This window comes from Cyprinodon tularosa, unplaced genomic scaffold (genome assembly GCF_016077235.1).
Source record: "Cyprinodon tularosa strain WSP-4 unplaced genomic scaffold, ASM1607723v1 ctg1681, whole genome shotgun sequence".
Taxonomy (NCBI): Eukaryota; Metazoa; Chordata; class Actinopteri; order Cyprinodontiformes; family Cyprinodontidae; genus Cyprinodon; species Cyprinodon tularosa.
Window position 1 is genome coordinate 47642 of NW_024038515.1, and position 23835 is coordinate 71476.

The 23835-nt window shown below is 41.0% G+C and overlaps 1 protein-coding gene across 1 annotated transcript; it reads right to left on the reverse strand.

Annotated features, from left to right (window-relative positions):
• Positions 1-18129: 18129 nt before the first annotated feature.
• Positions 18130-23672, reverse strand: LOC119780952 (gastrula zinc finger protein XlCGF8.2DB-like). Its single transcript, XM_038281214.1, has 3 exons — positions 23480-23672; positions 19006-19866; positions 18130-18441 (listed from the first exon to the last, which is right to left on the reverse strand). Exons 1-3 carry the CDS (start codon positions 23502-23504, stop codon positions 18278-18280), a joined length of 1050 nt encoding a protein of 349 aa, XP_038137142.1. The 5' UTR covers positions 23505-23672; the 3' UTR covers positions 18130-18277.
• Positions 23673-23835: the final 163 nt, after the last annotated feature.

Sequence of the window (23835 nt, forward strand, 5' to 3'; positions counted from 1 at the left end):
CATTTTTAAGCCAACTGATGTTTGCAGGAGCTGTTTTGAACTAGACTACAGAGGGACGGCAGCAGTTTATGGATCATGTTACTTCATGTTTTTGAACTTTATTAGGGAGATTCACTGAGACTCCTGATGGGTTTTTAGGCACAAGACGCTACAATTTAAAATAAACTTTGGTTTAACTGCCATGTCTGCTTTGAAAAGATAAAAAGAAACAAAATAATTCAGTTTTCTGGTATCTGGTGGGTCTTGGATCCTATTTGATTATATTACTGGCACTATGTCTACCCTGCTGTTTCAATGGGAAAAGGAACCATTCTATTTTTTCTATTTTTGGAAGAGATCGTGTCTGCAGGTGGTTGAGGGACAACGCCTGGGTCAACTGCTCTGTTCAAAATCCTGGGACGCGTCCTCAGAAGGCCAGATTCGAAGGACGATTACGTCATAGCGCGGCGCCGAGGTCTGGTCGGATTCCAAGAGTCCTCGTTATGCGGCCTTAAAATGCGTCCTTCTTTTTGGCCGATTTGAAGGACGGGTCTGATGTATCCTCGCTATCCTTGGTTTACCCAGGATTCATTGCGAGACCAAGCAAGCCGTGATCAGAGTAAAGGTTACTTGGCGCCGAACAGTGGTGGAAATTGGAAGTTCAGTTTAATATAATCCAGTCTGTGAATAGTTCTGTCTGAAATGAATGAAAAATAGTTGTTTTAATGGTTATAGAGTCAGATATGTGGCGGTAATGTTTGATTTATCTAAAGGTTTTAATCCGTTACTGTGTAAATGGATTTGGCTGGAATTTAAGGACAGATTCTAATATATCTGCAGGGTGGGGACTATAAATCTGATAGGAGTTTAATTTTTTTATTGCTGTTTTGCACAATATACTTAACTACGTATTTTCTGTTGTTAAATATTAGAGATTTTGCAGATATATTTTTATACATACATTGTTTAGATTTACTTATATCTTTCTACCCTTTTATAGAATAGAAAATCCCTTTATTGTCCCACAATGGGAAAATTTACAGCAGCAGAAAGATTATTGAAAATGGTCACACAAATGAGGACCTTAGAAAAATGTATAAGAATAACATAATAGGGAAGAGTTAAAATATAAACAATACAATCCTGTAAAGTGTTTTAACAATATAAAACTGGAGAATTAATAACCAATATGCAGCTATGGACATTTTTACAGTAATGGATATTTGAAAATAGCAGCAACATCAGAGATGTGCAGAATGACAGCAGCAGGTTATTTAACTGACTAAGGTTTCTATCATTACATTTGATTTGATTTGTTCCTGCTCCCGGTGGTTGGAACCTTTATTCCACTCTGGATTCTTGTGAGTCTTTGTTCACTTTATGATAACAGTTTTGAAAACTTCGGTTTTCATTCTTTTCCTGCTTTGTGTGTCAACTTTCACGGTTGCTAAGCAACAGAGCATATGGCGGTAAAACCCGCTGAAGGGAGGACCTGTTTGAATTCACAGCCAAAACTCTTCCGGTCTCCTTATTTTCAAGGACTTGGAAGGATCCAGTCTAGGTAGACCGCGTCCTTGGAGGATGCAGCCCAGGTTTTGGAACAGAGCCAACATTCTCATTAGATGAGAAGTCCTTGAAATATGGGTCCTCCTCAACACAGTCCAGTGTCTCAGAGACGAGCTCCTCTGAGTCCCTTTCACTGTCAAATAGCTGTTTAGAAACTTCTTAGATGGTACATTTTTTCAAAAACATTTTCAAAGAGAGCGTGAATATTGCAGTCCACTCAGAGCACAATGAGGAATGATTCAGATAGAGGACTACTGAGCAAGCTTTTATATTTGCTCCTCTCTGATTCTGCATGAACTGCCAATGTCCTTGCAGGAATTTCCCGCCCTCCACAGAGCAGGAGAAGTCAGATCTACTTTGGCAGGTGTGAGTTCAGAAGGTCACTCAGACACACACTCCTTCATGCCCATGGTGCAGAAGTATAGAGGTTTCCATGGAAACACAACAACATATATCAACTCTAATGGATCTCCTGCACCTGCAGGTGTGGTCATGTTAGGTCACACACATATGAAGCAAAAAAGAAAGTTAACTATTTGTTTGTTAATGATAAACATTGAATGGGATCAAACTGACACAAAGAAGACAGGTGTAGGAGCCAATTATCCTTTGGTGTTTGTCGCCACCAGGGGGCGTATTTAATTTTGAGTTCTGAGTGTTTAATGAGGGGATGGGTTATTTAAGGTCAAACATCAATTCTGTTCAGGTGTTGTTAATAGGCTGAGGCAAACAGTTTTCTACTGTGCTTGGTTTGGATATATGGCGAATTTATGTGGATCTTGAAGGAAACAGTAAGATAATGGACTTTGTGCTGAAAATAAATGACTTTGTTTTATGTCAAACGGAAGATCGGCATTCTAAATCTTAATTGAGCGCACGTAAAACCAATGCCTTCCAACAACAACCACCAGTAGCCTAATACTCCAAAAATGATACCCATGCTTGGAGAATCAAACATCTTAAATTTGCTTTTCCACCTTAATATAAAGAGATTCATTTTTAGAGTTTAAATATTGTAGAAAAACCCAAAGATTTTTATTCTCAGTTCATCACTGGTTACTTTCTAAATCTTTAAATTTGATATTATTGCCCAAAATACACAAATAGAATTTATAATTAATAGTATAATTATTATGGTAATTTTTTTCATACACGAGTCCAAAAAAAGTTTAAAAAAACAATACACTGGACTTTGTTTCTAAGTTTGAAGACAATTTGCTTCCCATCCATGAAGCTTTTTTAATTCAAAATGTCAGAAATAGTGTTCAGTTTGAGGCTTTATAGAGTGGAACAAAAGCAAAGCCTTGTTTTGGCTTAGAAAACATGCAACTTGAACCTGATGAGCGGGTCCTCCCCTTTGGAATGGAGGTCGTTTGGCTTCTTTGTTAGCCTGTAATACCTGAAACCCGTCTATGTCTCTAAAGGGAACAGAGCAGACATTGATGGATGTTGGTGTTAAACTTCAATATAGCAGAATCTGATCACTAACATCAGGCAAGTGCAGCGTCTTGCCCAATGATACGGAGACACACGGAGCTGCAGCTTGAACAGACCAATCCCACCTCCTGAGCCACTTTATGCTTCTGTTTGTTCCTTCATTGCATCATGACTGCAGAGAGATGCTATGGATGGTGAGCTATGCTGCAGGGTCATTATGTTTCTGAACGCTTTTAGTTTTAGCCTAAATATGTAAAACCAAACTGACTTTTTAATGCCATTAATCTAAACTCTAAAGGTAAGCCTTTCTTTAACCTTTTAATTTCCCCACTCACATGTCTAATAAGTAAATCCTTATTTCTCAAAACAACTCCAAATAAGCCTAATTAAAGAGAAAAGTGTGAAATGTTTAGATGTTTTCCTGGTCCTACAATAAATCGAACATGTAAAATTACACACATCAGATAATGATAATTTTCAATTCGAAACTGTTCAATATAATTTTTCCTTTGGTCAAACATTTACAAAAAGACATGATTCAGCACAAAAAAGAAGCACAGGGAGACGAGATACTTTTATTAAGATGAAATACAATTAGAGAACTCTGCAGATAAAAATCCCATTTTACTGACCACCTTTTCTTTAAATAATCAGCTATAGAGTGAAACCATAGTGAGAAATGGAACAGAAACTCAACAAAATGCCTTAAAATGTCAGTTTAAACCACAGTCACCATGACAACTGATGGTTTTCTTAAAGCTGGACTAGAATCATCATCTTTGTGCCTTCAACTCTAAAACCCAGAGGTAGGTACTGACTAAACTCTGCTCCTGGAACTACAGCATCAAATATAAAATATGATCTAAGGAGGCTTTCCTTTATAACAAAGAAGAACTTTAATAAAAAGAACAATTCAGCGTGAAATCAGTGGAATGTCTTTGGGTTTTAAAAGAGAAAAAATAAATATGAACTAACATGACCTGAACTGGTATAATATTCATAGTATTGATTAGCACTAAATGCTAAAAACAAAATGAAAGCATCGAGCTAAACTGACAAAATAAATAACTTAACGGCTCTGCTAGAAGAGGAGGTGGCTGCTCTGTACAATGAGCTGATCAGGAGGAACAAGGAGCATCGAGCTGCCATCAAAAGGCTGAACAGCTGAAAGAAAACCTGACTGAAGAGAGAAACGGAGCAAACCAGGCAGAGGAGAGTTTATTTAAGCAAAAGCAGGAAACCTGTGAAATAAAGGCTGCTTTGGCCAAACTGCAGCAAGACATGGAGAAGCAAAGACTCCTCTGGAGCAAAGAGAAAGCCAGTCTGCTGACAGAGCAGCAGAAACCTGTCAGAAACAAGCCCACACAGAATCTGGAAGACATGAAGGAGGAGAGGAAAACATCAACAGAGAGTCTGATGGAAAAACTGGAGGATCTGCAGCATCAGACGGAGAAAGAGAAACAGAGAAAAGCCAGAAAGAAAAGCCTCAGGAAAAAGATGATCCAGCTGTTTAAACGCTGTAAAAAGGCTCCACCTCAGTCAGAAAACTGAGCTCTACTAAACCTCATGAAAGCCTCCCCCAACCAAACCATCAGACTGACGCCTTTGGGACAGAAATGATTCATGGCAGAGTTCAGTTTGATGCATTCACATCTATTAGATTTGATTTAAAAAGTCATTATTTATGTGTTTGCCTTAAAATGTAGAATTATCCACTTGATGGAATCAATTCTAAAATGAATAGAATGTAATGTTTCAGAGAGATTCCTGTTTCTGTTCTTTTCTTCTGGTGTTGAAGCGTTTAACAGGAGTGATGTGAGAGTGTGGCTGTGGAGGTGGGTTCATAGAGGGGCGCTTTCTAACCTGTGTTAAACACAACAGTCTGTAGAATTAAATACACTTAAAGTATAATACAGCTTTATGATAAAAACATTAGTCTGAATATTCCAACATAATCTGTCTTAATGAAGCAACTAAGGCTGCTGCTTAAACAACTTAGCAGGAAGATTCATGTTTAAATAAAATAAAACCTCTTTTTAACAATGGAAGATCATTCTGAATTATTCAGATTCAACCATTAAACTAAATAATATTGATAAATTAATAATAAACTAGAGATTGATCGGTAAATAAAACAGTTTAAACTCACTTGTTGATATTAATAGAAAAATAAACTGAACTAAAAGTATATTTATAATATGCCTGTATAGGAAAAACATGATAAAAACATTATTGGTTTATGATTAAACATCCAGGAACCAACATTTTATTCCTGTTAAAAACATAAATACTTCATTAATCAGTCAAATAAATCCACACAACCTAACAAGCTTTTTCTGAGGTGTGAATAACGCGCCACAGTACAGATCCCTGATCAGGAACATGAGCTCCATAGTTTCCTAAAGTTCTCTACATTCAGAGGAAACCTAAAATATCAACCAGAAATATGGAGTTAAAAAGTAAACCAGCAAAGGAAAGTGAGAAATATTAAAACACTCAGAATAAATAACTGATATAAAACCTCATTATTGTAGAGATTTAGGAATGACTCAATGTTAAACAATTGTAGTTTTTCATAGATTCACCAAAAGGAAGTTAAAAAGCTCCTCTTTTCCAGATTATACGGTGGATGACACATAAAGCTGTTTTCAGATCAGTGTGTCTGTGGGACATCCAGCTGTAAACTGGTTAAACTGGTTTAAACAAAGTCTCTGGCTCAGTCCCAGTACCTCCAATTGTAGCTCCTACCTCCTGTTCCTAGCTCCCATCCCTTCACCTTTCATGGGGTCAACAGTAAGAGCACTATCCAGGGTTTAATGTTTAGTGTTACAGACGTCATTAAGCGGCAGACACACACATCAATGATGCTGGTCAAACTGGGACTACAGGCTCAGCAGCAGCAGCCAAGCTCTATAGATCTCTGCTAATGAGCTGATTCTGGAGTCAGGTATGTTGAATCAAAGATGCATCTAAAAGTTTTAGGACAGCAGCCCTGGAGGACTGGAGTTAGAGAGCAGCGCTCTGATGGACGTCAGTTCCTGCTTCCAATCAGAGCTCTACAGCTGGTTCTGAGGCTGATCTCACTGCTCCACAGCTTCTAGTTAGGTTGGATCTTCTGCTCTGGATTCTCTCCACCAGCAGATCGTCAGACCAGAACATGTTCACCTTCAGAACCAGAAAGAACTGATTCTAAACAGATTCTGCTTCACAATCAGAACCAGAACTTGGTTCTTAATTCATCGATACGTCGTTGGACTCAGATGTTAGAAATTATCCAAATTTAAAAGTCAGAAATTCTACTTTTAACAATTAGTCTCTAAAAAAGAACAAAAGTATTTAGATTAGATCCAATATAGAGAGTTTAAAGGCAGGTGGAGGAGGTTCTGGTCTCAGCCTAGGAAGGTCCAACACTGCCAGCAGTTCTGGTTCTGATCCAGTTGGATTTTCTCTGATAAGTCATGAAATACATAATATCTTTGCAAATATATTTATTCATGAACTAATAAACATTATCTTCACCAGGTGTGGGAAAACAGAAGGAGACATTTTGTAGATTTTGAAAAAAACCAGGAAACAACAATAACATTAAAATCAACAATTAGTTAAAGTTAGTAAAAAAAAGAGTTTAATAAATGTGAAACACAATTGCAGAACTAATTTATAATTCACGAACATTTATTCATATTTGCAATCAACAAAAGCAACATTCCCTCGATTCCAGGAAATAATCATCATAAATGAACGTCCATGTCAGGCTTGATTTTCAGGGTTTTATATTAGATTTTTATGTTAAGTTTCCAACAATATCTGAGTGAGGTGCGGCACCCTGCATCATAAATACACATGAAGAAGAATCAGAACCAACAGGATCTATTCAGAAAAGCTGCAGCGACCCAAACGAAAACGCACATGGTCCAAAGAGCTGCAACAGTTTAAAGTTCCTATAGAAACCGCTGCAAGAGCAAAACAACAGATTTACCACTGATTTTCATCAAAACGCCTCAGAACCTGATAGAAGGAAGAAGCATCCAGAAACCCACTGTGGTCAGGGTTCATCCAGACCTACTGGGTTCAGGGTTCATTATCCAGAACCCACCTGGGTCAAGGGTTTATCATCATCCATAGAACCCACTGGGTCAGGGTTCAGCCCCAACAACACTGAATATGAGTCCCTGAATCCAACAATTGGAGCTCGCTACCCTCACTTGTTCCTACCCCTACCTCTCCTTCCTCTCCTACCAACCTTTCCTGTTCCTACCCACTGGTTCCTAATACCTCCTGTTCCGTCTACCTCCTTTTCCTACCCATCCGTTCTACCGACCATCTCTGCTAAGCTCACCCGTTATCCTGTCCTACCTCCTGATTACTACAAACCGTCCTTGCTCCTACTATTTCCTCCTGTTCCTACCGTTCCTGCTCCACAAACCTCCTGCTCCTAACCGCCTGCTCACAGACCTTCCTGCTCCTACACCTCCTACCCCCAACCCTGTTTCCCTTGACCACCTGTTTCCTACTCTTGCGCGCCCTACCTCCTGCTCCTACCCCCAAGCTCCTGTTCCATCCCTGTTTTATTACTAGTTTCCTACCTTCCTGTTCCTACCTTCCGTTGCTCCTACCTGATCCTGCTCCTAGCTCCTGTTCCTACCTCCTGTTCCTTACGCTCGGCTCCTGTTATACCATACCTCCTCTCAACACGCACCCTCCTGCTACCTACTCCTATTCCTCTACCTCCTGATCCTACCTCCTAGCGCCTAGCTCCTGTACCTACTCCTGTTCCTACCTCCTGCTCCTAGCTTCCTGTTTCCTACCTCCTGTTCCTACCTCTCTCCTGCTCCTACCTCCTTCTCCTAACTCCTGTGTCCTACACCACTTATCCTCTTCCTGCTCCCTACCAGTCCTTTTCCTGTTTTCCTACCACCTGCTCCTTCACCTCCTGCTTCCTACACCATCCTGCTACCTAGCTCCTTCTCCACCCTCCTGCTCCTATCCTCTGCTCCAACCCGGTGTTCCAGTTCCTACCCTTATTTCCTACCACCTTGTTCCTTCACCTCTGCCCTGCACCTCCTGCACCTTACCTCCTGTTCCTCTACCCCTGTTCCTACCTCCTGCTCCTACCTCTGTCCCTGTGTTCTCAACCGTTCCTGTTCCTACCCATCCCATCCTGTTCCTACCCATCATCCTGCTTTCCTACCTCTCCTGTTCCTACCCTCCTGCTCCTACCCTCCTGTGCTCTCCTACCTTCCTACCTCCTGTTCCAACCTCTTTTCCTACCCACGCACCTCCCTGTTCCTACCTTCCCCTGCTCCTACCATCCTTTTCCTGACCTCCTCCTGCTCCTTCCCTCGCTGCTCCTACCTAACGTCCGTGCTCTCTACCCTCCTGTTCCTACCTTTCCTTACCTCCGCTCCTACCTCCTGTTCCTACGTACACCTGCTCCCTACTTCCTGTTCCTACCATCCTGCTCCTAACCTCCTCTACTACCTGCTCACTACCATCCTGTTTCCTACCGACCTGCTTCCTACCAGCCATCTCCTGTTCCTACCTCAATCCTGCTCCTAGCTCCTGTACCTACACCCGTCCCCTGTTCCTACCTCCCCTGTTCCTACCTCCGGTCCTTGCTCCTAGCTTAGCTCACGTTCCTACCTCCTGTTTTTTTCCTACATCCTGCACACTAGCGTCCTGTTCCTCACCTCCTGTTCCTACCTCCTGTTTCCTACCTCCCTGCCTCTCCCTACCTTCCTGTTTCCTACCGTGGTCCTGTTCATACCATCCTCTTCCGCCCTATCCTTCCCGATCCCTCTGTCTTGCTCCCTGCTCCTCCTGCCCTGGCTTTCTCCTTTGCTTCTTGCTTTCTAGCTTCCTGGCTCACCTGCTTCATGCTTCCTCCTGTTGCTTCCCTCTACCTCCTGTTTTTTTTTCCTGTTTCTTGTTTTTTTTCCTGTTCCTAATTTTTGTTGTTGTTCTCCTGTTCCTCTTCCTGTTTTGTTTTTTTTTCTCCTGCTTTTTCCTGTTTATCACCTGTTCTGTTCCTGTTATGTTTCCCTACCTCCTGTTCCTACCTCCTGCTCCTACCCTCCCTGTTTTTACCACCATCCTGTTCCTACCCCTGTTCCTCTACCTCCTGTTCCTACCCTCCTGCTCCTAGCTCCTGTTCCTAACCTCCTGTTTTCCTACCTCCTGCTCCTAGCATCCCCTGTTCCTCCTACCTCCTGTTCCTCTACCTCCTGTTCCAACCATGCTGCTCCTCAGCTCCTGTTGCCTCACCCTCCTGTCTACCTCGTCCTGCCTTCCTACCCACGTCCTCGATCTACCATTCCTGTATTCCTACTTCCTGCTCCTAGCTCCTGTTTCCTACCTCCTGCTACCCTCCTACCAGAGTCCTGTTCCTTTACCTCTTCCTGCTCCTGACCTCCTGTTCCTGTTCTAAACCGAAATCCTGTTTCCTACCCTCCTGTTCCTACCCTCGCTTGTTCCTACCTTCCGCATCCTGCTCCTCCTAGCTCCTGTGTCCACCCTCCTGTTTGTTCCTACCTTCCTGCTTCCGTACCATCCTGTTTTCCTAACTCTCCTGTTCCTCTACCCCTCCTGCTCCTAGCTCCTTTTTTTCCTACCTCCTGCTCCAACCTATCCCTGTTTTCCTCCCTGACCTCCTGTTTCGCTACCATCCTTTTCCGTACCTCCTTTCCCGAACCTCCTGCTCCTAGCCTCCTGTTCCTGACCTCCTTGCCTCCTACCTCCTGTTTCCTAACCTCCAGCCCTACCTCCTGTTCCACCCTTTCCTGCTCCTACCACCTCGCATCCGTTGTCCTAACTCCTGCTCCTACCGTTCCCCTGTTCCTACCTGTCCTCTCTACCTCCCTGCTCCTACCCCCGCAATCCCTGTTCCTACAAGTCCTGTTCCTACCTCCACTGCCCTCCTACCTCCTGCTCCTACCTCCTGCTACCTACCCACCTCTGCTCACCTCCTCCTCTCCTGTTCACCTGTTCCTACCTCACTGTTCCTTACCGTACTACCCCATGTTTCCTGCTCCTACCTCCTGTTCCTACTACCACCCTATCCTGTTCCTACCTCCTGCTCCTACCTCCATTCCTACGTCACCTCCTGTTCCTACCTCTTTTTTAATGGGGTTCAACAGTAAGAGGACACTACTGTGATAGAGAAAGGAAAACTCTGGACTGCTGATCCCTGAATCAGGACGGCCTTCCAACTGAATAGACTCATTTACAAAGGATAGAAACACACACAGAAACCCATAGTGCTGCTGTGCTGCTGCCTCAGACTCTGCTTCAGGAAGTGATGATATTAAACTTTGGATTGAAGGATTAGAAAAGATGGAGGACAGAAACAGTAGAAACCTCAGTGACTGCAAGCTTGGACCTCGATTATTAGGAAAAAAGCTGGAAGAATTGATGACTTTGGTTGGTATTTTTAAATCTATATTTTCATGCTTATTTTAACATCTTCCACTCTCAATGAACCCCATTACACATCAGAAAGTGGGATCTAGCTTCCTTTTCAGATTTCACTGGCCAATAACAGATGAGGTAAAGGAGCAGGAGGAGGTACCATATCTTTCCACTGTGTACTTTCCTTCATTCATTCATCCTCCTTGACCTTCACAATGACTCACTTCTGTTTCTATCCAGCCATATATGGTCAATTTCTGCTGCCCTCTACAACATGGGTCTGCTGTGTTTCAAACAACAGCCAGTACAGACCCATTGAGATAATGGTGCGGAAACATTACGAAGAGCACTGGAACAGCAGTGAAAAATACCACGGGAAAAAAAAATAGCCAACAGTCTGAAATTCAAAAGAAAAAACACCAGAAACTGACAGAGAAAAATAATAACAAAACATCTAAAGGATCATGATCCAACTCAAGAGTGACCAGGCGGAAAACATTTAATCGTTGGAGGAAGAATGAACATCCCACTGAGTGACAACAGCTGATGGAGAGAGAAGACGATTCACAGGAGGAGAACGATGACAACTTGTTAGCCTAGAATCTAGAATAATAATTTACTATAAATAGAAGAATATAATAGAAAATGCCTTAAATGTGCCAAAAATAGTAACAATGAATTTACAAAAAAAAGAATCCGAAAAATTTCGATAACATTACTTAAAATTTCACCAAAAATTATCCCATCCTCTGCATGTTGCAGCCACAGATAGTCTGGAATGATTTTCTTCTTTAAGGAGGAATGTCCTGCATCAGAAGTCTATATTGGTAAACTGATCTGGCTGATAAAAACATAAGCAGGATGCTAACAGTGAATAACAGAACAACCAGGCTGGTCAGTTCAAACGGAGCGTCATCATTTTCCATCAACAAATTATAATTCCAGAAACCCAGAACTTCACCACAACAGACCCAAAGAATTCCTAGAGGAGCAAGCCCCAGAGCCTGTTTATAACTGGGACTAATGTAAAAAGCTATAATGGCCAAAGAATGGAATGAATGGAAAAAATGTGAAAAAAAATGAAAAAAAAAAAATGATAATGAAAAAAATATGAAAAAAAAAAAACAAAATGAAAGCAAAATGAAAAAAAAAAATAAGAAAAATAAAAAAAGAAAAAAAAAACCTAAATGAAATGAAAACGTTACTAAATGAAAAAAAAACTGAAATAAACAAAAGAAAAGAACAAATATGGAAAAAAAACAAATGAAAGAAAAAACAAAACTGAAATGAAAATTGAAAATGAAATGAACAACGAAAAGACAAAAAGAATGAAATTGAAAAAAACAAACAACTGTTCAGATCATACCAAGAAAAACTTCATATAGACACAAAGAGAAGAAACCAGGACAGAAAAGCTTGGAGATAGAAATGTTCAATCTTCCTCTGACGGGTGTAGATTAAGAGCGAAGGGATCAACAAACATTTACTAACTGGAGAGGACAGGAACAGAACCAGAAAGAACCATGAACTAGAACCAGCTCCATCAGCATTGTATAGCACAGGAAGCTCATGGTGGAAAAAAACCCTAAATGAAGGTTTGAGTGGAAACAGAACCAAACCTTTGGATCCTGGAATAATCCCAGCTTCCATCTTTAAAGGACTGGAAGAGGACGAAGTTTACAAGGAATCTTTTCCAGGAGTTTCAGAAAGAAACCGACTGAATGTGAAAATGTTTCTGAGTGAAAGAGACAGACATGGAGAGACCAAACTATCTGTTCTACTGTGGGAGAGTTTCTCTGACAGGAGGAGACTATTTAGACTCAACACAGAAACACTGAGAAACCAGGAAAGATGAACCCTTTGTTTTTGGTAACAAAGTACTCAGTCAGCTTTGCAGAATAACTCTCACCTCTCAGAGCTTTGTCAGGTTTTTCAGTGTCCATGTGAGCTTTGAGATCTCCAGCACCTTTATTAGACACTGAAACTAATGATCCAGCTTTGCACACGGTGCACTCAGCCTCCCACTGGACTAAAAATGTTTGCTGGAGTTCATCTGTGAAGCTGAACTTTCATTTTGGCATTTTTTAATGATTTTTAATAAATAAAAACATCAGATTTGGTTCCCTTCAGGCTGCATTGTGAACACAGCCATAGTTAGATCCTTCATTCCTCTAGTTGCTTGGTTGTAGCGGCTCTGGACTCACACAGTTATAGCAACTGAAACACTTGTTTTATCAGGAGCCAAACCAACTGGGCCAGAATACGTACCTACATTATTTCCTGATCTAAGTTCTCCAACAAGCAAAGGAGGATTTATCCAATGGCCAGATTTGAACTCAGGCTCTAAAAAGCAAACAGATTAATGCTGACGGAGGAGCAACAGGAAAGACTGGAGAAGACAGAAGGTGAATGACATTAAACTATTTATTTTACAGCTTTAGTTTGGCTGAAAATATCAGAGAAAACATGGAAAAAGATTGTTTCTAATTTATATGAAACCAGATAAAGAAACACATTTTTACAATCCATGAGGTTTTTATTGCTGCTCGTTCATCAATTTAGAAGTGATTACAATCATTAAAAACATCCACAGCAGAATATAATCCATAAAATCAGTTGTATAAAATAGGTGATAGTTACTTTCAATCATAGCAGGTAAATAGAACATCTACAGAATCAAGAACAAAACTATTAGAATTAGTTCAAAGGAAAATTATACTTTCAAAAATCTTTAAAAAGCAGAAACTTCACACTTCTAGAGGAGAGTCAGATTTCTTTAATACATTATTAAGACAAAGGCTTTTTACCAAGTTAAAGCAGGTTCAAACTGATCAGTAAAATAACAGCAACATCAATCTAGTTTATCTTTTTAAACAAACATGTTTCATCATTTTAGGACTTCAATTTCCCTGAACTACAGACTCCAGCCTCTAAACTGAGTTCTTTGATGTCCCGTAGTTTAACCCCATAATCCCAGCACCCCCTTTCAAGGCGGCTGGAGCTACTTTGCAACATTAATTAGCTTGTAGCTGACTAACTCTGAGACTGACACACACTTCTATATGTCCCAAATCTTCATCTGAGACTCCTCTATAGGTGATCTACACTACCGTTCAAAAGTTTAGGGTCACATTGAAATGTCCTTATTTTTTTTAAGGAAAAGCACTGTACTTCTCAATGAAGATAACTTTAAACTAGCCTTAACTTTAAAGAAATACACTCTATACATTGCTAATGTGGTAAATGACTATTCTAGCTGCAAATGTCTGGTTTTTGGTGCAATATCTACATAGGTGTATAGAGGCCCATTTCCAGCAACTATCACTCCAGTGTTCTAATGGTACAATGTGTTTGCTCATTGGCTCAGATGGCTAATTGATGATTAGAAAACCCTTGTGCAATCATGTTCACACATCTGAAAACAGTTTAGCTCGTTACAGAAGCTACAAAACTGACCTTCCTTTGAGCAGATTGAGCTTCTGGAGCATCACATTTGTGGCGTCAATTAAACGCTAAAATGGCCAGAAAAAGAGAACTTTCATCTGAAACTCGACAGTTTATTCTTGTTCTTAGAAATGAAGGCTATTCCATGTGAGAAATTACTAAGAAATTTAAGATTTTCTACAACGGTGTGTACTACTCCCTTCAGAGGACAGCACAAACAGGCTCTAACCAGAGTAGAAAAAGAAGTGGGAGGCCGCGTTGCACAACTGAGCAAGTGATAAGTACATTAGAGTTTCTAGTTTGAGAAACAGACGCCTCACAGGTCCCCAACTGGCATCTTCATTAAATAGTACCCACAAAACACCAGTGTCAACATCTACAGTGAAGAGGCGGCTGCGGATTCTGGGCTTCAGGGCAGAGTGGTAAAGAAAAAGCCATATCTGAGACTGGCCAATAAAAGAAAAAGATTAAGATGGGCAAAAGAACACAGACATTGGACAGAGGAAGACTGGAAAAAAGTATTGTGGACAGTTGAATCCAAGTTTGAGGTGTTTGGATCACAAAGAAGAACGTTTGTGAGACAAAGAACAAATGGAAAGATGCTGGAAGAATGCCTGAGGCCATCTGTTAAGCACGGTGGAGGTAATATGATGGTCTGGGGTTGCTTTGGTGCTGGTAAGGTGGGAGATCTGTACAGGGTAAAAGGGATTCTGAATAAGGAAGGCTATCACTCCATTTTGCAACGCGATGCCATACCCAGTGGACAGCGCTTGATTGGAGCCAATTTCATCCTACAACAGGACAATGACCCTAAACACACCTCCAAACTGTGCAAGAACCATTTATAGCAGAAGCAGGCAGCTGGTATTCTATCGGTAATGGAGTGGCCAGCGCAGTCACCAGATCTGAACCCCATTGAGCTGTTGTGGGAGCAGCTTGACCGTATGGTACGCAAGAAGTGCCCATCCAACCAATCCAACTTGGAGGATTCTTTGAAGAAAGCACAATTTGATGTAAAAAAAAAAATCTCATTTCAAATACAAGATTATTTCTAACCTTGTCAATGTCTTGACTCTATTTTCTATTTGTTTCACAATGTATGATGGTGAATAAGAGTGACTATTCAGGAAAACACAAAATTGTTTGGGTGACCCCAAACTTTTGAACGGTAGTGTACTTCATTCTAATATCTATTGACCATAGCTCTAACACTGTGGCTAAAACAGTTGGAGTTTTGGTGGGCCTGGTTTCAACAACACACGTAGCAGGGCTGATTGATGCATTGCTAATGAAAGCCAACAAGACAATTACCGTATTTTCACGACTATAAGGCGCACTTAAACGTCTTTTTTTTCCCTCAAAATGTGCAGTGCGCCCTATGGTGCGGTGCGCCCTATGTGTGTTGTAACTGCGACTTTTGAGACCACCTCATTGAGGAGATGATAAAAGAGTGGCTGAATGTAAGGAGACCAGGTGTTTTTTTTTTCCACTCATCACCATCACCATTAATCTGTGACTCCATGCGTGCCCATCTCACAGCTGATGTGAAAAACATGGGGAAACAAATTAACGCTGTGCTCGCTGTGAACCGGACGCAGCAGGTGCAGCAGAAGCAGCGAGTTTACATGCAAAGTTAATGGTTGACGCGCATATAGGTGCAGCAAAAGGTCCTGCAGCGCGTTTTGGTGCAGCAGGAGCGTTTAAGCATCTGCCAACGCGCTGCTGCTGCTCGAGATGGAAAAATTGAAGTTTTGCTGCTGGACGCGCCGCATCAACCAATCAGAGAAGCTGATCTGGGAGCTGACAGCGAGACAGACACAGCGCTCTGATGACATATGATATTAACGCAAATGGAAAAGGCTGGATGGATGAGGAGATGATGAAAGCGTGGCTGAGGCAGGTGTATGTGAGGAGACCAGGTGTTTTTTTCCACGCATCACCATCGCTGCGTGCCCATCTCACAGCCGATGTGAAAAAAAGATGAATCAAATGAACGCTGTGCTCGCCGTTATCCCGGGGGGTCTGACAAAGGAGCTTCAACCGCTCGACATCGGTGTGAAGCGGCCGTTCAAAGTAAGGCTGCGAGCGGCGTGGGAGCGATGGATGGCCGACAGAGACCACAGTTTCAGGAAAAGTGGAAGGCAGCGCCGGGCAAGTTACGCCACCGTTTGCGGATGGATTGTTGATGCTTGGACTAACGTGTCTGCTGGCTCTGTTGTTCAAGCTTTCGCAAAAGCAGGCATTATTTCTGAGGAGCCGCGCTGCACGGAAAGTGACTGACAGCGAAGAAGGGGAAACTGGCATGTCTGATTTAGCGCAGCTGTTAAATTCAGATACAGAGGATGATGACTTTGATGGGTTTGATTAATACTTTGTAATAAATACTTGAATAAAGCACAATCATACTCAGTTTTGCTCCCGCTCTATTTTTCTACCTGAAAACTTAATTCAACAGCAGACTCTGGGCCGGGTCTCCTCCTCTTCACCGCGGTGGCTGGCAGGTGTTTTTCATCTAAATAATCTAAATCTTGCAGCTATATTTGCTGTGATCAGTGGGAATTAAGTAGTTTTATTATGTTTTTAAGTGAGAAAGTCCACCTGAAAACTTAATAATTGCAGTCAGTTCATCCAGATTATCTATTTCTGTCGGAGGCGCTCAGACCCCCACATACCAGCGGTGCACCGACAGTAGGAATCCTTTCATCAGCAGCCTCTAGGCTGGGCAGCCTCCGGGTTCACGCGGTGGCTGGCAGGTGTTTTTCATCTAAATAATTTAAACTGCAGGCACCTGGATACTGGTAATAAAAGCGAACAAATTCCGTCGGCAGGTTTCAGGATTTTAAGTTAATTTAGGAGTGATCACAGCGCTGTGTCATCTGCGATGTGTCTGTCTCACGGCCAGCTCCCAGGTTTGATTAATACTTTGTAATAAATACATGAATAAAGCAGTCATACTCAGTTTTGCCCCCGCTGTATTTTTAAATACGCAGTAGAGGTATTTAAACGTAGTAGAGGACATGTACCTGTATATAAAAAACGCGCCCTATAGTCCGGTGCGCCTTATGTGTGTGTTAAATACAGAAATGGGACACATAACTGAGAGTGCGCCTTTTAGTCCGGTGCGCCTTATGGTCGTGAAAATACGGTAGCTAAACTCTGATCATTTGCAGCTGACCTCTTAAAAAAAAAAAATCGTCCCAAAAAAAAGATCAGCAAAACCGAGCAAAGCACATTAAATCTATCCTACCTTTGCTTTTTTTTCACCAGAATAAAAGTTTGTTTCTTGAATATCTCTAACCAATAGCAGTCTTTCAGCTAAAAGTTTCTAAGTCTTAAAAATAAAACGTCTGAGTTTTTTTTGTTGTTGTTGTTGAATAAATTCATTCAGAAGAAATCGTGCCACATCATACCAAAATGGCACAGCAGGGGTCCTTCTGGATTGTTTTTCTATAACATCTATAACTTCTCAATTGCTTGTTCTATGGACAGCAAACTTGCTTCATCTGTAACCAAGATGTTGTTGTTCCACTTTATTATGTTTCATCACTTCATTCCAAAGAAAAAGTAAGAAGCTGTGAATTTAAGCATCTATTTTTTGCTAAGGCGACATTCTTTTTTTTTTTTACAGCCATTTAAATCTAATTTATTCAGGCCCAAAATAATTAATTTTTAAATGTTCACATCCACATATTCACCCAGGATGTGAATATTTACCAGGTTTACATTATAACACCTTATATGTTCTATTTTCTATGTAAACATAGCTGTTAATTAATGGCTTCATCAAAAAAGCCATTAATTAACAGTGTTCAAAAAACACCATTAATCTGTGAGTTTCTCATACAATGGCGTGAAGCAGTTTATAGATGAAGAAATTATCACCAGTCAAACATGCAAAACGCTTCTGCTCTTCATTCCTGTGGTGTCTACCTGCTGTAACTTATGTGAAATCAATGTTTTTTTTATATAAATCATTACAGATCATGCATGAATAATTGTCATCTGAATACTCAAATGACTTTCTCATTTAAAACATTTGTCACAAATCATTCAGGAGAACAGCTTCTCACCTGTGTGAATTCTAATATGTCTATCAAGTTGAGATTTCTGAATGAAGCTTTTTCCACAGGACAGACATTCAAAAGGCTTCTCACCTGTGTGAATTCTCATGTGAGAAGTCAAACTACCCTTTACAGTAAAATTCTTTTTACAAATGGTACAGGAGAAAGGTTTCTCTCCTGTGTGAATTCTCATGTGAGAAGTCAAACTACCCTTTTTAGTGAAATTCTTTTTACAAATGGTACAGGAGAAAGGTTTCTCACCTGTGTGATTTCTCATGTGAGAAGTCAAACTACCCTTTTGAGTGAAATTCTTTTTACAAATGGGACAGGAAAAAGGTTTCTCACCACTGTGAATTCTCATGTGAGAAGTCAAACTACCCTTTTCAGTAAAATACTTTTTTCCAAATGGTACAGGAGAAAGGTTTCTCACCTGTGTGAATTCTCATGTGGGAAGTCAAACTACCCTTTTTAGTTAAATTCTTTTTACAAATGGTACAGGAGAAAGTTTTCTCTCCTATGTGAATTCTCATGTGAGAAGTCAAACTACCTAGCCTGACGTAGTCCGACTCAATTCTAGTCAGAATATGAGTCTGATGCTGCTCCATAGAGCTGTGATTATGGGGCGTGTTTTGAACGAACCAGGAAAAAAATGCCTCTGCACTCAATTGGATAGACCTACAACCAATAAGAGCAACGGAGTGCGTGACGTATGTTAAGCGAGGCATAGTTGTTGTCCACAAAAATCAAAGCGTGCAGTTTCACGCCTAGAATAAGAAGATGAGACTTGATCGCGTTTCTCTGTTCCTCTTTTAAAATTAATTTGCTGTCGATATCTTCTAGAACAGACCTAATAGCAGAATCTACTCACCCAAACTCTCCAGAGGCAGCCATTATTGTTGTCACCCAAGCGCGCTTTGGTCACGTGGTTGATAACGTTACTCTTGATCATCTGTCCATCATCGTATAAAGCCCGCCCTGACAATTTGATTGGATCGCCTGACAGTGGGCTTTAATACTCGCGCTACTATGGAGCAGAGCCAGACCGAACTTCCCCGAACTCAAACCTTGTGGGCGGGACTAAGTTCGGACTGGCACCCAGGCTACAAACTACCCTTTTGAGTGAAATTCTTTTTACAAATGGTACAGGAGAAAGGTTTCTCTCCTGTGTGAATTCTCATGTGAGAAGTCAAATGACCCTTTCTAGTGAAATTCGTTTTACAAATGGTACAGGAGAAAGGTTTCTCACCTGTGTGAATTCTCATGTGAGAAGTCAAACTACCCTTTTGAGTGAAATTCTTTTTACAAAGGAGACAGGAAAAAGGTTTCTCTCCTGTGTGAATTCTCATGTGAGAAGTCAAACTACTCTTTTGAGTGAAATTCTTTTTACAAATGGGACAGGAAAAAGGTTTCTCACCTGTGTGAATTCTCATGTGAGAAGTCAAACTAGCCTTTTCAGTGAAATTCTTTTTACAAATGGTACAGGAGAAAGGCTTCTTACCTGTGTGAATTCTCATGTGTTTAGTCAAATGACTTTTAAAAGTAAAACTTTTGCCACAAATCATACAAGAAAAAGGTTTCTCACTTGTGTGAATTCTGAAGTGTTTATCAAGCTCAGAATTAGAGGTGAAGCTTTTTCCACAGGACAGACATTGAAAAGACTTCTCACCTGTGTGAATTCTGATATGATCTATTAAATGTTCTTTTTTCATAAAGTTTTCTCCCAATGTTAAGCATGGGAAAGGTTTCTCCCCTATATCTTCAGCCTCCTGCTTCAGAACAAGCTGCTCCTTATGCTCACTTATGGGGAGTTTCATGGCTTTCTCTTTTGTCCAGGAATGTTCTGGTTCTTTCTGCTCTTCTTTTATCTGCAAAGCTTCTGGTTCCTCTTGCTTCAAACTGGAATTCCTCTCCTGTTCACAGAGCTGCTGGTCAGAGACATCCTCCTCTTTTCCAACATAATCCTGAAGGTGGTCTGGAAAGAAACAGCAGAAAGACTTTCTATTGGTGGTTAAATAAAGGACACTTCATGTTACTCATCCTTGCGTTGATCTAACTACATATAAACAGATTGAAACTACACCTCCCAGCATACACTGCAGCTCTGACATTACAATCACAGGTTACAACAACTGGTTGATTATCCATCATCTGGTAAGGTTTTGACCTCCACTTTTATCATCAAAGCTTTAAAATCAGATTCCCTGCAGAATCTTAACCATTAACCACTCAAACAATGTTAAAACTGTTTTTCCTTTGTTTTGTTTTTTCTCTACTATCTAGGATTATTATTTTTTTCTTTTTACTTCATTGATCTCACACTGGAGAAATGTACCTCTACGTTTAATCCATCCCCTTGGGGAGCAGTGGACTACCAATATGCAATTGGTGGTTAATGGTCTTGCTCAGAGACCCAGAGCAGAGGCTGTGGGGATGGAACTGGGTATTTGCAACATTCTCAGACCAGTGGAGTCACCAGCTACACTGTGACCCTATTGATAAGCCCCAAACGAGGGTATGCACACACATTTATCACAGAAAGCCAAAATAAAAGGGAGAAGCACTTCAGAAAGCCAGAGATACATTCCATTCTGGTCTAATCCAGCTCTTTATCTAGCATTCTGTCTTTGCTGAATGAACCCTTTGAGCTGCATGAACCCCTGGCGAAATAGGATGCTAATATGGGGAGCTAGCGTTTTTAAAACCTATGCTGGAGGGGTGTGTCTTCAAAGCAGTGTAGTTCCGGTAACATCAAGGAGAGTTGATTGTAACTGTGGTCACGTTGGTCCAGAGCCAATTTGAACACTATAAGCGGTTGATTACTATATCCACATTTACCGTTATTTCACTTATTTTTTATGTTGCTGAACTTGCTGAAACAAGTTAGTTGTGCTGCTAGTCTTGGTTTTGATAACTGCAGTCTGCTCCAGCTCGGCCTTGTCAAAGCCGAATAATTTCTAACTAATGGATGAAACAGGAGTCCCTTTTCTCTGTACCAACCAGGGCCGTCACTAGGTTTGAGAGACATGGGTGGCTTAGCCCCTAGGTAAGATATTGCGCGCGCTTAGCGCGCGCCGAAATTTTTTCAGTGCACTTTCTAAGGCGCTGTCTATAAATTCCTTATTTTAAGAGCAACATACCTGGGAAACACTTCCCTCACTAATGCTACTTCACCAACTAAACTACACCAGTTAAAATGTGCTAAATTACAAAGAGTAAATGATAGGTGCCATGCATTACTGCATAAATGGAAGAAGGCAAGTGGTTCGCCACTCATCATAATGGAAACCTTCTACAGAAGACAGTTGTCTAACCAACAGACTCCCAACATCTTCATAAACCCTTAACCTGGCCATTCATCTTTCCCCATCTCCCCTGCACCCACAACCTGTCAGGAACCCCTGTCTGCTTTGCAATAACCCTGTTTCTGTGTGTGTGCTTGGTGTGTGTGTGTGACCTGGACTTTGGCATGTCTTTCTCTACACCTGGCACAGAGAGAAACACATATATGTGAGGAACTTAACAATAAATGCAGCATTATCTTTGATAGATTTCTGCTTAATCTAAAGTTTAACCACAAAATACAAGTTGCATAAATGGACAGTAGGCAATAGGCAATAGCATCATTGCAAAGAAGGATATCCTTGAGACTTTTTCACATCAGTCTGACAAAGTTTTAATGCAAATAAAGGAAGTATTTTTAAGTACAATGTATTAATGAAAACACAAAATCAACAGTATATGAAACGTACAACTTAGAACTATAGTCAACCCAAGGAAGCACTACCATATCACACAGTGTCGCCCTATCAGACTGGTGGCACATAGATATGGGAGAATTATCCTGCCATAATGCAAGAGCACATAACTTCAATTAGAGAAAAGAATTTCATCTTCTTGCACTCAAAACTTATAATGCTCACACTCAAAACATGCGCTCTCTCTCAAATATTTTCTCTTCTCTCAAAAATCTTTGTTTCTTCTCTCAGATTTAAACAGATATTTTCTATATTATCACAGATATTTTTTCCTCTCGCTTGCCTCCATCTCCGCTCTGCACGGGTCTCAGTTACGCTCTGCTTGCGGATTTGTTTTGCTCTCTCAGACTGCAGTTGGACCGTTGCCTAGCAACCTTTCCAGCCAATAGAACGACAGCCTCGGAAAAGGTGCGCTTGTTTAACCCTACGGAGTGTGCCTGTGCTACTACGCCACTTATAAAGCGTCAGCTGAAACTGCTATTTACAGTAGTTTTGTGGCTGATTGTTGTTTAGAAATAGAAAACCTGGTTTCATTTCTTAGTTTTGCCCTGGATTTTGTAGCGTTTGTGGACGCTACGTCGCTACTTGATCAAAACAATAACGTCGCTACAGGAAAGTTACTTGATAAATAAAGCAGCGACGCTACGGTCAAGCTACTTGAAAATGTAGTTAAACTAATAGCTTCGCTACATGTAGCGGCGCTACTGCCCATCACTGCTCCTGTGACAAAACTATTATAATGATGCTAGTAGGCTACAACAACATCGTGTTTTCCCACACCACTGACTTTGTTCACCATGGTAACGTAATTCCTACTGAATCAGACAAGCTATTAGGCCTATATTGTCTCTTTCCTCACTCCAGGTAAAGTGAAGAAAATGTAAACCGCTGACATCAAATGGCAAACTCACCGTATGTATCTGCACGCAACCATAACTTTCCTAATCAAGCTCGATGACTGTGTGGAGATTCAAAGGGCGCGCTGTTGCTGCACTGCACAGCTGCTATGGTCCAGTTGATGGCCGTGTACCACGTGACGTGACGCTGGACGCGGAGCCAATGAAGGAAATGAATATCCTAACGATATTAATAATTGTATAAATAATTGTGTTTGTAAATAAACTAACAGGAACTTATCTTCAGATTAACTTGCCTTCTTGGTGGCTCGTTTTCAGTGCTTTACTGCAATTGTTTGGGGTTATATGGAAAAAAAATCAATAAATAAAAAAATAACAATAAAAATCGCAAAATAATTATGGGGTGGCTAATACCAACGAAGGGATGACTTCAGCCACCCTAAAATAGGTCTAGCCACGTCCCTGGTACCAACTCTTCAGATTGAGCAGCGGCCATGGCGTGAGTTAACAGAGCAGGATGCTATCAGGCGGATGGAGGAAAGAGGAAGAGAAGCTAACATGCAAGTAAAAAATGCAGAAGAAGAGGCTTCCTCGATTTTGTTTTTAGAAACATTTCAACTCACGGCCTTTATGAAAACATGAAATAAACGAATTTGATTTATCGCCCAGCCCTACTTGGAATAATATAAGCCAGGTTTGAAGCGTCTGATTGCTATAGATTTAAAGAAGAGCAGATTACCAACACTTAAGATTGTAAGAAGGTGGAATAGCTCTTTAGCTTTTTGCTGATCGGTATTACGAGAAGAAGAGGATGCCTGCTGAGAATTGCCTCACCTGTTGCTCTCTAAGCTCTTGCACATTAATGATCAAGTGTCATAAATCGACCACTGTTTTAGTAAAGGAGGCCTTGGAGAAATTCTTGTTTAATCATCTGATGTGCCTATCAAGTCAAGACATTCATAAATCTTCTGACCTGTGTGAATTCCCGTGTGATCCATTAAATGTTCTTTTTTCAGAAATGTTTCTCCACATGTCAAACATGGGAAAGGTTTCTGTTCAATCTCCTACTTCAGAACAAGCTGCTCTTCATGCTCACCTATGGGGAGCTCCATGGTTTCCTCTTTTTTCCAGGGATGTTCTGGTTCTTGCTGCTCTTCTTTCACCTGCAGAGCTTCTGGTTCCTCTTGGTCCAAACTGGAATTCCTCTCCTGTTCACAGAGGTGCTGGTCAGAGAAATCCTCCTCTTTTCCAACATAATCCTGCAGGCAGTCTGAAAGACAGACACAGCAGAAAGACTTTCTATTGGTGGGTAAATAAAGGACACCTCAC